Source organism: Paroedura picta, chromosome 7 (genome assembly GCF_049243985.1).
Source record: "Paroedura picta isolate Pp20150507F chromosome 7, Ppicta_v3.0, whole genome shotgun sequence".
Lineage (NCBI taxonomy): Eukaryota > Metazoa > Chordata > Lepidosauria > Squamata > Gekkonidae > Paroedura > Paroedura picta.
Window position 1 is genome coordinate 73,263,134 of NC_135375.1, and position 12,235 is coordinate 73,275,368.

The 12,235-nt window shown below is 43.4% G+C and overlaps 1 protein-coding gene across 2 annotated transcripts in view; it reads right to left on the bottom strand.

Moving 5' to 3' along the window:
- LOC143841119 (histone-arginine methyltransferase CARM1-like) overlaps nt 1–12,235 on the bottom strand; it is a 67,079-nt gene extending 54,844 nt beyond the window's left edge. Inside the window, exon 1 of one of the 2 annotated variants that reach the window (XM_077344909.1) lies at nt 11,736–12,235. In XM_077344909.1, coding sequence (XP_077201024.1) covers nt 11,736–11,898 — 163 coding nt within the window. In that variant the 5' untranslated portion in view covers nt 11,899–12,235. The remainder of the gene's footprint in view (nt 1–11,735) is intronic. The other variant, XM_077344908.1, reaches the window with a different exon arrangement.

Sequence of the window (12,235 nt, forward strand, 5' to 3'; positions counted from 1 at the left end):
TCGGCATCTGAAGCAGCCAGTCGCTCCCAGCGCAGGGAGCACCGAGCTGCAGGGGGGGGGGGGAGGAGGCACGGGCGTGGAGAATAATATGGGTAGGTAGGTTGGCTGGTGGATCAGGAGAGGTAGGAAAAGGGGAGAGGCTACTGAGGCTTTTAGGAATAAGAAAGAGGAAAAAGTGGGGTAAGGAAAAATAAGATGGTCCTCTCAAGCCCTGGTGGGTCTCAGTTTGTATTTTTCTATTATTTTCCTTTTGTTCTGTATATTAAGATATTTGGTGGCCCTTTCAGTCTAAAGTGGGGATGAGCTACCACCCCATGTACAGTTTGCAGAAATGAACTATTTCAGGCAAAGACACAGCAATTGCACTAGGTTGTATTACCAACCTCCAGGTAAGGGCTGGAGAGCTCTTGGAATCACAACTTATCTTCATACTGCATAAATTGCTTATTATTTAAAACATTTATTCTACTACTTCTAGAGAAAGTAACTGCTTTAGGTGGTGGACTGAATGATATTGTACCCTACCAAGGTCCCTTCCCCAACCTACATCCTAGTCTTCCAGCCTCCACCCTCAAAACTCCAGGTATTCCCAAACCAAGAGCTGGCAACCCAAAATGTCAAAATCAGACATATATTTTAATTTATTTATCTTTACATTTCTATCCCGCCGTTCCCACAAGGGCTCACTGCGGCTCACAATAAAACCCCAATACATAAAATCACAATATGCACATATATTTAAACAATCAATTCCACGAAGAAACCTGGAACTCTTCCCAACTTCCAAGTTTGTATCCCACCTCCCAGACCTACAAAAAAGGGATGCTAGACTACACCAGAATCTTTTAAGCTACTATTGTGAGCCACCTTGAATTGTGAGGTTGTTGTAGAATACTGTGTCAAAGTTCCCAAGTTTTAAAGTTCTTGTTCTCAGCTCCCCCCAAACTGCTTCACATTCCTTGTTTTAACTTGAAGAATACTAAATTTAAATAAAACCAAATTTGAACGGCATTTGATTTTTAATGTTAGATAAGCAGGAAATTGTCTAGTATCCTAAGATACTATGGTCTGGTGTCAATCTGCTCAAGCAAGGGGTCTTCTTATTCTAATGCATGGTAAAGAGATTTCTATGTATAAGAGAAGTCCTTTGGTTATTTAGAATAAGGGGTGCTATATGTAGCAGTAATATGAACTAGTGCATATCTTGGACAAAACTTGTCAAATCTTACCGGAATACAGAGAGTTAATAGCTTGCTATTGAGGAACATAATTTTTGTAAGAAGATTTGTTAAGAAGGCTGCTAAAGAAGAAATGGATATGACTCCATGTGACAATTCACATTCTTTAATCTACCATGAAATGCAAGGGACTCATATGACTAACATGGCTTGCTCTAAATACTGAAAGGTCTGTATGGAGAAGAATCAACAAGAAACCATGAATGCTGCTTTCTTTAAGTATCAAGTTACTGTATACTCTATACAGGGCAAGATTTAGAGTTGCCAGCTTTGGGTTGGGAAATACCCGAAAGAGGTGAAGCCTGGGGTGGGTGGGGTTTGGGAATGAAGGGAACCTCAACAGGTATAATGGCACAGAATCCACCCTCCAAAACAGCTATTTACTCCAGATAAACCAATCTTGGTTGTCTGGAAATCAGCTGTAACAGCAGAGATCTCTAGGTGCCACCTGAAGGTTGGCAAGCCTGATGGTAAGTGATAACTTGAGGTACTAGGCTTTATTTGTTTTATTGTTGCCACCTTTCAACTCAACCCACAGCCCCAAGGCAGAAAACATTACAACTTTTCAAACACTATAGTAATTAAAATCCATCCACACACATACACTTACATGATCAAACAAAACATAACAGCACAGAACCAAGGAGGTGAGCTAATGTGAGTTAAGGAGGGAATGCCAAACAAAACAAAACCTGCTGGGAAAACGCAAAAATAAAGAGAGACAGATTAATCTTTCTTGGGGAAGGACTTCTAAGGTTTTAATGTCATGACCAAGAAGAACCTTTGCCACTTGTCTAGCCTCAGATGGTGCAAGCACCCAAAACTGCATCTCCAAAGATAACCAGAGAGGAAGGGTAGGTTCATAGGGAAGAGCCAAACTTCATTGCCAAACTTTGCTTGTGATGACCTCCAAGCCATCTTATCCAGTTCACACTTCGTAATGGCAGCTTTGAAGAAAACCATCTATAATCTTTCAGAAACCTAATGCAGTGTCATTAAATGTTTTATCACATTGATATGTTGCAGCCTAATATTGTATGAGAAATAAAAGTCAGACTTGAAAGTCTGATAATCTTTAATGGGTGACAGCTTCTATAGAGTATACATTACAGATGCCAGAAATGTCTGACACATAAATGGTCTATTTCGATAAGATTAGATTACTATGATCTCAACATGTATCCTTATTTAGTGACTACACAGAGTATTGTTCTCTCTCATTCCTGTCTGATAAGGATAAAGAAAGCTCTCTGAAAACAAGGAAGAGGCAGTGAAAAGATCACTTCTTTTAGCAAGAACTTAGAGCCATACTGCAGCTTCTTATTCAGAAGGCTACTAGGGAGATAGTTAATGGAGGAAAATAAAAGTCAAAATGTAACACAACAGCAGGGCATGTCTGGCATAGCTTCGAAACAAAGCTAACAGTTGGAAAGCAAACAACATGTAGAAAGCTACAGAATGCTGCAAAATATTTCTGCAATGGTGCAGACAACACTTTCTTGTCCAGGTTTTCAGACTGTATTTTTCTGTTTCAATTACTGTGTATTCTTCCCGTTACCTGATTAGGTTAGGAGGAGAAAAAATTAAGGAGTCTTCTTCAGGCTCCAAAGTCCTCAGCAAGATTTGAAAGAAATCCTGGATGGCTGGACCTAGTGTCAGCCATGGCAACGCTAGGGCACTTGCAATATGTTGTCGGCCCTACCCATCAACCAGGCCACACGCTGGACCTCATTTTCGGAATGGGATCGATCCGGTCTCATCTAATGGTATACCACTGAAGGATGTCGATGACACCCAGTTCTTTCTCCTGATGGATGGCCGCCTTGATTCTCCCCCACAAGCAATAACCAGAGGCCTGGAAGCAGTGACAAGGTGGCTCAAGCAGAGTCATCTGAAGCTCAAACCTTCAAAGATGGAGGTCCTGTGTCTCGGCAGGAAGGGTCCAAACGAGGAAGCATGCCTTCCCAACCTAGACAGAGTATAGCTATCAGTGGCTCAACCTGGACATGATTCTTGATGCCTCCCTCTCAATGAAGGCTCAGGTCATGAAAGTAGCATGGCTGGCATTCCATCACCTTCACTTAGCCAAACTACTAGTGCCCCACTTGGCCCCAGAACACCTAGCCACAGTGACCCACCTCAAGACTGGATTTCTGCAACTCACTCTATGCAGGTCTGTCCTTAACCTTGATCAAGTAACTACTGCTGGTTGAAGATGCAGCAGCTAGGATCCTCACAGCAACACCATGGAGGGCCCACATTTGGCCCACTTTTCAACAGCTGCACTAGCTTCCAGTTGAATTCCAGATCAGGCTAAAGGTTCTGGAAATCACCTTTAAGGCCATACGTGGTCTGGGCCCAGTGTACCTGAGGCATCACCTCTCTGACTACACCCCTCAAAGAACATTACGATCCACTACCTCCAACTGTCTGCTGATCCCTGGCCCCAAGGAAGCTCACTTGACCTCAACCAGGACCAGAGCCTTCTCCATCCTGGCCCCAACCTGGTGGAACGAGCTCCAAGAGGAGATCAGGGCCCTGACAGAACTTGAACAATTCCTCAGGGCCTGCAAATGGGAGTTCCTCTGCCAGGCATTTAGTCAAGATCAACCTGAACAAATCACCTTCCATTGGCCCTCAAGCCTTTCTCCCATGAAAACCACCGCCGATTTTTCCAACCCACAGGGCCGTCAGTACACTGTAGTTAAATTACTGTTCTACTGTTTCATCATACTGTTCTATTGTCAATTTATTGTTACTGTTTAGACTATTATCTGTACTGTTCCCTGCTAAGTTCTATATAAACCACCCTGAGTCTCAGAGGAGGGCCGTAAATATAAATATAATAAATAAATACTGTCTACTCCCACTAGCACATGCCAGTTCCTTCGTCGTGCTTCTGCAATTGGCCTACGGGCTTGTTCACCCACTAGCACATCACTTCCACATCAGAAAGGTATAAATTGTTATTGTTTGAAAGTCAGTTGTTACCCACCCTGAGCCAATTAGGGAAGGGTGGGATACCAATAAAATTTACAATAATTATCAGCTACTGCCAGGTGCTTTTTAACTGGAGATGATCGGGAATGAACTGGGACCTTCAGTATGGAAAGCAGAGGCACTTTCACTGAGCCACAGCCCTTTTCAATCTATTACCTCACATACCTGAATTAATTTTCTTATGCCAGCACAGTAACAAATCAATACGGTATGACACTATTTCACAAGCACCATGTCTATATATTCTCATTATGCCACTTACATATGTAAGTGTACATTCATTTAATAGGACCTTTCCTTTTTCTAAGTAGAAGAGTTAGCAAAAAAGAATGTAAGCTTAACTAGAGCACTTATTTTTGAGGAAAAAGCTCTTAAACTTATACCTTCCTTAAATAAATGGCATCCTTCACAAACTCCTTTTATACTTTTAAGCACCACACTGTGCTCTTAGACATAGAAACCAAAGGAGCATTTTCATCAGGATCATTTAAGCAGTAGCTGGTTGGATAATTTATTAAAAAAATAAAACAGTACGACATCTGTTCCAGGGTTTTCCAGTTGCCTACTTATTGCCAGGCTGGGCAAAGCCTATTGGGTGGGTGGGTGGGTGGGTGGGCGTGGGGGGGGGGGAGATCAACTGTTGTTTTTTGGGGGAAACAAAACAGTTTTCCCAATCTAAAAACAAAAGCCCAATTCTTCACAATTGAAAACTGTGTGTGTTCATTCTTCTCTCACACTCTCTCTTCATATATGCAAAATAGAAAACCTAACTATCTGTTTTAATTCTACTCTGTGTAGAAATGCCTTACACCCCAGATGTACAGGCTTAAAGACCATACCCTTAAAGTACCCACGCTATACAGGCTTAAAGCCATAAAGGAATCCTTGCTGGTTCCCAAGCCAAGATGCAGGAGGACGTCACTCACTTACTGAGTGCAGGGTACTTCAGTGTCGTAGAAATTCAGGCGGCTGTGGCCGAGGTAGAATAAAGAGCATAAGTGGAAAAAAAGAGACAGTATCCCTTCCCTTCAGACATGAGAAAAGGATGACCCACAAGGAGTAGGAGAAAGAAGGATGGGGGAATCCCAAACAAAAGAACCGAGGTAATGGATTGATTCTGAACACGTGCAATTCAAAGAATAAACAGCCTATCCTATCCTATTTTTAACATAATTTAGGGCATGTGAGTGGCAGGGAAAGAGGATTTGTGGCTTACTCCCAGTTTCTTTTAATCCTCACTAAATTTGTTGCTCTTGCAAAGGATGTGTGCAGCACTTACTCCTTTATTAAACTGGTTTTCGTTCTAAACACAGACCTACTGGTCTCTACAACCACAAAGCCCAAATCAATCACTTTACCAAGGGAGAGGACAAGAGGGAGCTCAGTCTGGGCAGCCCCAACGCAAGAAACACAGATGTGCAGTCAAGTTGAAGCCTCCAAAGGCAGCAGCAGAGAGGGCAGAGGGCCTCAGTTCACTCAGGTAGGAGCTATTTCAGTTCATGGTCTGTGGCGGCAGCACAAGTTTTCCAGGCAGAACACAGAAGGGGGAGCCTGGCAAGGCCAGAAGCTCAAGAAGGCCAAGGCGCTCTCTCACTCTCGTGTGGGATGAATCTGGGCATGTAAGACTGTTTCTGTTCACCTTTTGCTTGCTGTTTTCAGCTTTCCGAAAGTAAAAACAAATCAAATCAAAACAAGTATTTCCTTGAGGCAAGCCGCCTTTTACAAGGCATACATTTTAAGACAGACGCCTACCGCAGGCTGTGGAGGCAAAGTAGTAATCCCTTCACAGATCATTTAAGATCCTCATTCTTATGTGTGTGCCTCCAAGCAGCAAACAATTCTTAGCCCTCCAGGACCCCGGAAAGGCACCTGACCCCTGAAAGGCACCTGAATGGAGGTTATGCTCAAAGGTACCCTCTAAATTCAGACAGCATGTCAGTAAAGCCAAATAGGCCTAATGAATGCCATGCACCAAATGAGTGTCCCCCTAAAACATGGCTCACAATTTCCAGAAATAAGTGTGAGTTTGGGGGCAAATGCAGAGAGGTTTCTTGGAAAACTCAATGATGTGGAAAACATCCCCAGAAAGCACATTTGAAGAGGCTGGTTTAATCAAAGGTATTGACAGCAGCCCATTTTCTGTGTCGTTTCACTATAGAACTGAAAAAAAACAGCATACTAGCTTAACATATCTAATACTACCCTTTCTTCATAAAAGTCAAGGTGGTATACAGAACGCTGTTCCATTTCATCTTCACAAACCTATGAGATCGGGTTATTACTGACACTACCCAGGTAGTTTCCAAACTGACTAGGGGTTTGTATCTGGGTGACCTCACCCCTGGCTCAAAAGTCTAACCAGACCACACTTCCTGCCACATCTTGAGTTGCCAACCCTTCGTTAGCATCCCCTGGGGATGTTGGGGGGGGGGGGTGGAGTTTGGCATTTTGTAACTAGAAATGGCATCTTCCTTCCTTTTTTGCTCATGCTGATACACCACTGAGCAGCTAGGGGTTGGGAGGTTTCTCTACCTGGGTGGAGTCTGCACGGGCTTTTTATCCACTCCCAGTCCAAAAAAATCCCTGCCGTCTACGCTGAATTAGACTTTTGATTTTGGGCATTTAAAAAATTTCCATCTGAAACATGTATGACTGAGCTGCTGTGACCCTACCTTTCTCCCGCAATATCCAAGAGTGGAGATAACTCGGTATAATGGATCCAGCCACTGAGGTAGAGAAGCAGTCTATCCCTGATTGTCTGGATACCAGTTCAATGACTTCCTGGTTGCAAAACTTTCCCCCCAATATTTATTTTTTTCTCCCTGTTTCCCTCTAGAATCTGTTTTACAGTGACTGCGCTCTAGAATCAGCAGAGATTTGCCTTGTCTTCTGAAAGCCTGCTGTTGCTGTGCTGGCTGGCTCGGCACAGCTCCCCCTACCACTTGTTAAGGAAAGAGACTAGCAGCCTCTTGCTGCACTAGACTTCTCCACTGGCAGTCAAAAGAGGAGAAATAAAACATGCCAACTTCCTCCACCATCCTCCTCTCAGCTTCCCCAATGAAGTGCAGAACACTTTATATTTCAAGTTGGGGGAAAGCATTGAGGAAGACCTGGGTTCAAAATGACCTGAATTCAGCAGGATTGACAATGGAATAAACAAAGTAAGTGCAGAATCAGCCCTGGTTTCCCTACAGTGGCCTGATGATTCTGATCCAATGGATCACATCAATTTTACCTTTTCTACTCCAATCACAGACCAAACAGTTTTTGCAGTGCTTTGTAAGTACTGGTGTTCACAGCATGTGGAAGTGCTGCTAAGTGAGAGGCTTTATCATTCTTTAAACAAATATAGCTATGCATAAATTCAACTGATGGTTTGTATAATGAGATCAGGAATACAATGAAGGACATCAGCTCCCAAGGAAGAGTCATGAGCACTTTATGACACTTTTTATTTATGACAGTTTATTTTATGACAGTGGTCCCCAACCCCTGGTCCGGGGACAGGGACCAGTCCGTAGATCAGATGGTACTGGGCCACGGCTCCTCCTCCCCGACTGCTGCCTTGGGGTCTGCCCTGCCACTCTGCTGCCAGCTCACCTTTGGTGCTCTCCAGTGGCCACCATGGCTGGGGCTCCCCATCGGTGTGCCACTGCGCAGCTGCTGTTGGCAGCGCCCCCCAGCGGGTGGTGGGAAGACAGGGGCATCAGCAGGAAAGCAAGTGGAGCAGGGGTCAGGCGGCGGCGACGTCCCTCGCCAAAAGACTACCCCCCCCGGGCCTCAGTAAAATTGTCAAGCATTGACTGGTCCCCGGTGATAAAAAGGTTGGGGAGCACTGGTTTATGACATTGCCTGCTTTCACAGCATGTCCTTGACTGTGGTGGAGGAAGCTGAGTATCTGTAAAGTTTGATCATTACTTATAATAAGTTGTCTTGTAATTGCCCCTCGTGTTCATTGCCCCTTGTGCTCTAGGACTCTGTATTATCAAAAGAATAACTTCAGTTTAATGACTCCATATCCATTGAATAAACTTCTTTAATTGGATCTATAAGCATATTTTGATGAATGAATGTTTTTAATGGTCCTTACCTCTCACTTGCATATATACCACTTCTACCTTTACCTTACATCAGTGGTGGTATGGATGGTATCAGTTCCCTGCAACATAGGAACTAATTTTTATGGGCATGGATATTAAGAAACGTTTTACTTCCACTAGAAGTATTATCTAGTTTCCTTAGCAGCAAGCTGCTCTGCAAAGTTTTTATTTCTAAAAAAAACCCAAACTTATTTATTCATAAAAACTTTGCATGGGGAAGAGATGACAAGCATTAGAGGCAGCTTTCAGTGCAGCTCAGGGAATGTAAAATGATCCACAGAGGCAAATAAAAGGATTCCTTGGAAAAGGGCCACAGTGTGCTTTCGCAATGATATCTGAAGTGACTAAAAGAGCATTTCTGAGGGATATGTTAATTCCAGACTTACAACTCCTGTGGCCTTTACCATCCACGTAAAAGCCCAACCCCTCGAGAGGAATCAACATCTTATCCACTGATAAGTCTTTTAAAACAAAGGCCCAATTTATATAATTTTAAAAAACCCATGGCATCTATGAATTCAGGGCAAAGGGGAAAGCTCTGATATCATCATAATTAATATTAATCTCTGCTAAATAGATTCAGTATTTGCAAACTCAAGCTAATCATGGAATCCCACATACCCCAATAAAGCATGAAAACACTGACAATAAACATTTTTCTATAACATTGTCAGCATGCACAAAACACATAGTTGGTGTTAAACAAGCAGGAGACAGCTTAGGATCTGACCGTGTTATATGTCCTTTATGCATAGTCCATGTGATACCATAGCTCAAGGATGACCAAACTGTGTCTCTCCAGATGTCCATGGACTACAGTTCCCAGGAGCCCTGCATGCTGGCAGGGGCTCCAGCAAATTGTAGTCCATGGACATCTGGAGAGCTAGTATAGAAGATCTAATAAAACAGCTCAACTTTGCACCTCCTTACTCTTTTCTCCTACCTACCACTGCGGCTTATCTTCCTGTAAAAATCCCCCCAAAACAGGAAATAGCTCAGCTGGACAATTACATGTAGATGTGATGATGGCAGAGAAATATATTATATTTATATAACAAAACTTGCCTGTTGACATGTTCCAAATTTGTAAGAGACCAAAGAGAATATTAAGCCTTCTATAAGTTAACCAACATCTCATTAAGTTAAGAACAATACATATGGGAAGATGCAATATTTTCAAGTTTGTCATTTAAAATAAATATATAATAAAAATGTACACAGTATGAATACAACTGTATACAACGGGAATCTTCTACTTCAAAAAGAAGTGAAACCAGTTACCATTGCTATCACAGCTGTCTATACATAATTTTAAATGATGTATTATTTTGTTATGGTGACAAAAAATCACTCTTTTAAACCACTAAGATGTTATTTCATTTATTTAAAACATTTATACCCTGCCTCAATTTTAAGTATAACTCAAGATCTGCCAAAATGTCTCCTTCCTCCTGAAAACTTTCTGAGCATCAGTTCACATTTTCTGTACTCTTTTAGCAAGACCTTGAAAATAATGGTACAAAATATTTTAAAATATATTTATTAAGAACAGCATTCCACCTACATCAAAATAACAACAGGTAATCCATACAAGATTACAAAATTTACAAAAATAAAATAATGATTTAACAGGACACTTAATAGCAAGCCCAATCCTAGTTAGATACATTCCTATAATCAAAATCTAATGCATTTAATGCATTCTCCATTCTTAACATAGTGGGTCCCCAGATACTCTCGATCGCTCTACATTTTTGTTCTTCTGATATGTCAATTCAATCTTTAACTCTATTTCCCCAAGTATTCAAATTGGGTGTTTTCTTATTCTTCCAGACTGTAGCAAAAACCATCCATACTGCTGTTAACATATGGAGGACCACAGACAGACATTCTCCTTTCAGATTAGGGGAATAGTTTAATAAAATTATTTCTGGTTTCATATGAATCACTTTTCCTAAACTTCTCAAAATTGAAAATAATGGTACAAAAGATTCTAAAGCATTTTGGAAGTTAGATATACATTTGAAGGAGCAATCTCTTCTGTCTAGCATAAAGCCCAAAGCAGGAAGCAACTACATACCAAGATAATTTCCAAACAGAATACAACTTTATTGTTTGGCACTCAAGCCTGCAAATACTTTATGATGCTGATAACAAGGGAAGCCAGGTGAAATAGGAAGGAAGGGTGGCCTACAACAGCTGCAGCTAGTTTGTGATTCAGAGGTTGCCAGTTATATGAAGTGTATTCCCAAACTCTCAAGGTCCCACAAGGCTGATTTGGGGACACATATCTCCTCCAGCTATGATACTTAATCAATGACCACAAGCTCACAGAGTAAGAACTCATATCCTACGAGTTCCATCTTGGGGCCTAGTAACACTTTTTGCTCCATCAGCTGGCAATGTATGGAGGTCCACAGCAAAGAATCAGCAAGACATATAATCTTTTCCTGGACTGTACTATTTTATAAACCATAGAGAAGCAGTTTCCACTCTGGTCCACTCCCAGCGGTTCTGTGGCAGACAACCAGCTGCCATAATAAGTGATTGAGGCATCCTTGGTGGTTAATTCAGCCTGCAGCATGCCACAACTGACCAATGACAGACTACACTGTCTTCTTGCCCTCTCCTTACTCATTAGGCAAACTGGGGGCCACTCCAGCAATAAGTGGGAGACTAGCAACCCACACATCGCAAACGTTGAGCATGTGCAAACTGCCTTTCCACCCCAGTGGTAACACCCAGCCAACCATTACAAAGGAAAGGATTCCTGGACAGGCTTTGTGCCTTACACATTGACTTGAGTTGTGACACCTCTCATTTTAGAAAATCTCACCGAGCACTGGCCAAAAGTCAGCGACCTGCTTGTTTATAGCGGTTGCCCATGCAAGTTTTTTGCTCCGTAAGGTAGTAGGCAGCAGCCACCCCTCCCGCCCATAAAAAACAAACAAACGATGCACGTGCAAACTTATGCGACTAGGTATACGGATATATATACGGAAAGGTGAAGAAACTCCAACTGCAATTACCTACAGACACGTGCACAATTCATGACGGGGGGGGGGGGAGAGGAGGAGGGGAATAGCCTACCAAGGCAGCCTCCCCAGGCGCTTTTATAATCCCTTTTAAAAAATCCCCTAACTGTAGTAGTTATTTAAAGTCCATGACCCCATCAGTTTTTCCACGGAGAAGGCCAAGGTAGGTTGCAAAGTATCAACCAAGAAAGAGTAAACACCAAAATGGAAACACTACTTGCAAAACGCACACACGACGAACCAATAACTTGGAGCAGCAACCCCCCTCCCGGTACACCCAGGAAAATCTTCCCTCCGACCCAATCGGCTCCCAGCTTGACACCTACCCCCCCCCCCCCCGGGCCCGGCTCCTAGACTTTTACCGTCTGTCACAGTCATATCGGCGACCTCCTCTCGCGGCAGCACCTCCAGCTGGAAGGCTTTCTGGCTGGGGTTGGAGAGATGCAGCCCCTCCAGGAACTGCTCCTCGCTGAGGAAAAGCAGCTTCACGCTGCACTGCAGGAGCCGGGGCGGTGGAGTAGCCATGGATGCCTCCCTCGGCCCGGCCGGCCAGCCACGCACAGCTGAGGCCGCGAGAGAGGCTTGGTCCTGAAGGCGGCGGCGGCGGCGGCGGCTCCTCCTCCGAGCTCCTCACCCCACACGCGAGCAACTAGGGAGAGAACAGACCGAGAGGAGAACGGTGGAGGGACAGCGAACGACACAGACGCTGGCTGGGCTTCCCCATCTGAGACGCCTCCTGGCTCTTTCGGGCATTTGCAGCAAATCAGGCTCTTTTCCCTCCTACTCCCCTGTAAAAAACCCGTCAGCCAGGAGCAATTTGCAGACATACACGGAGGGTACGTAAAGCGCCTGGTCTACATGT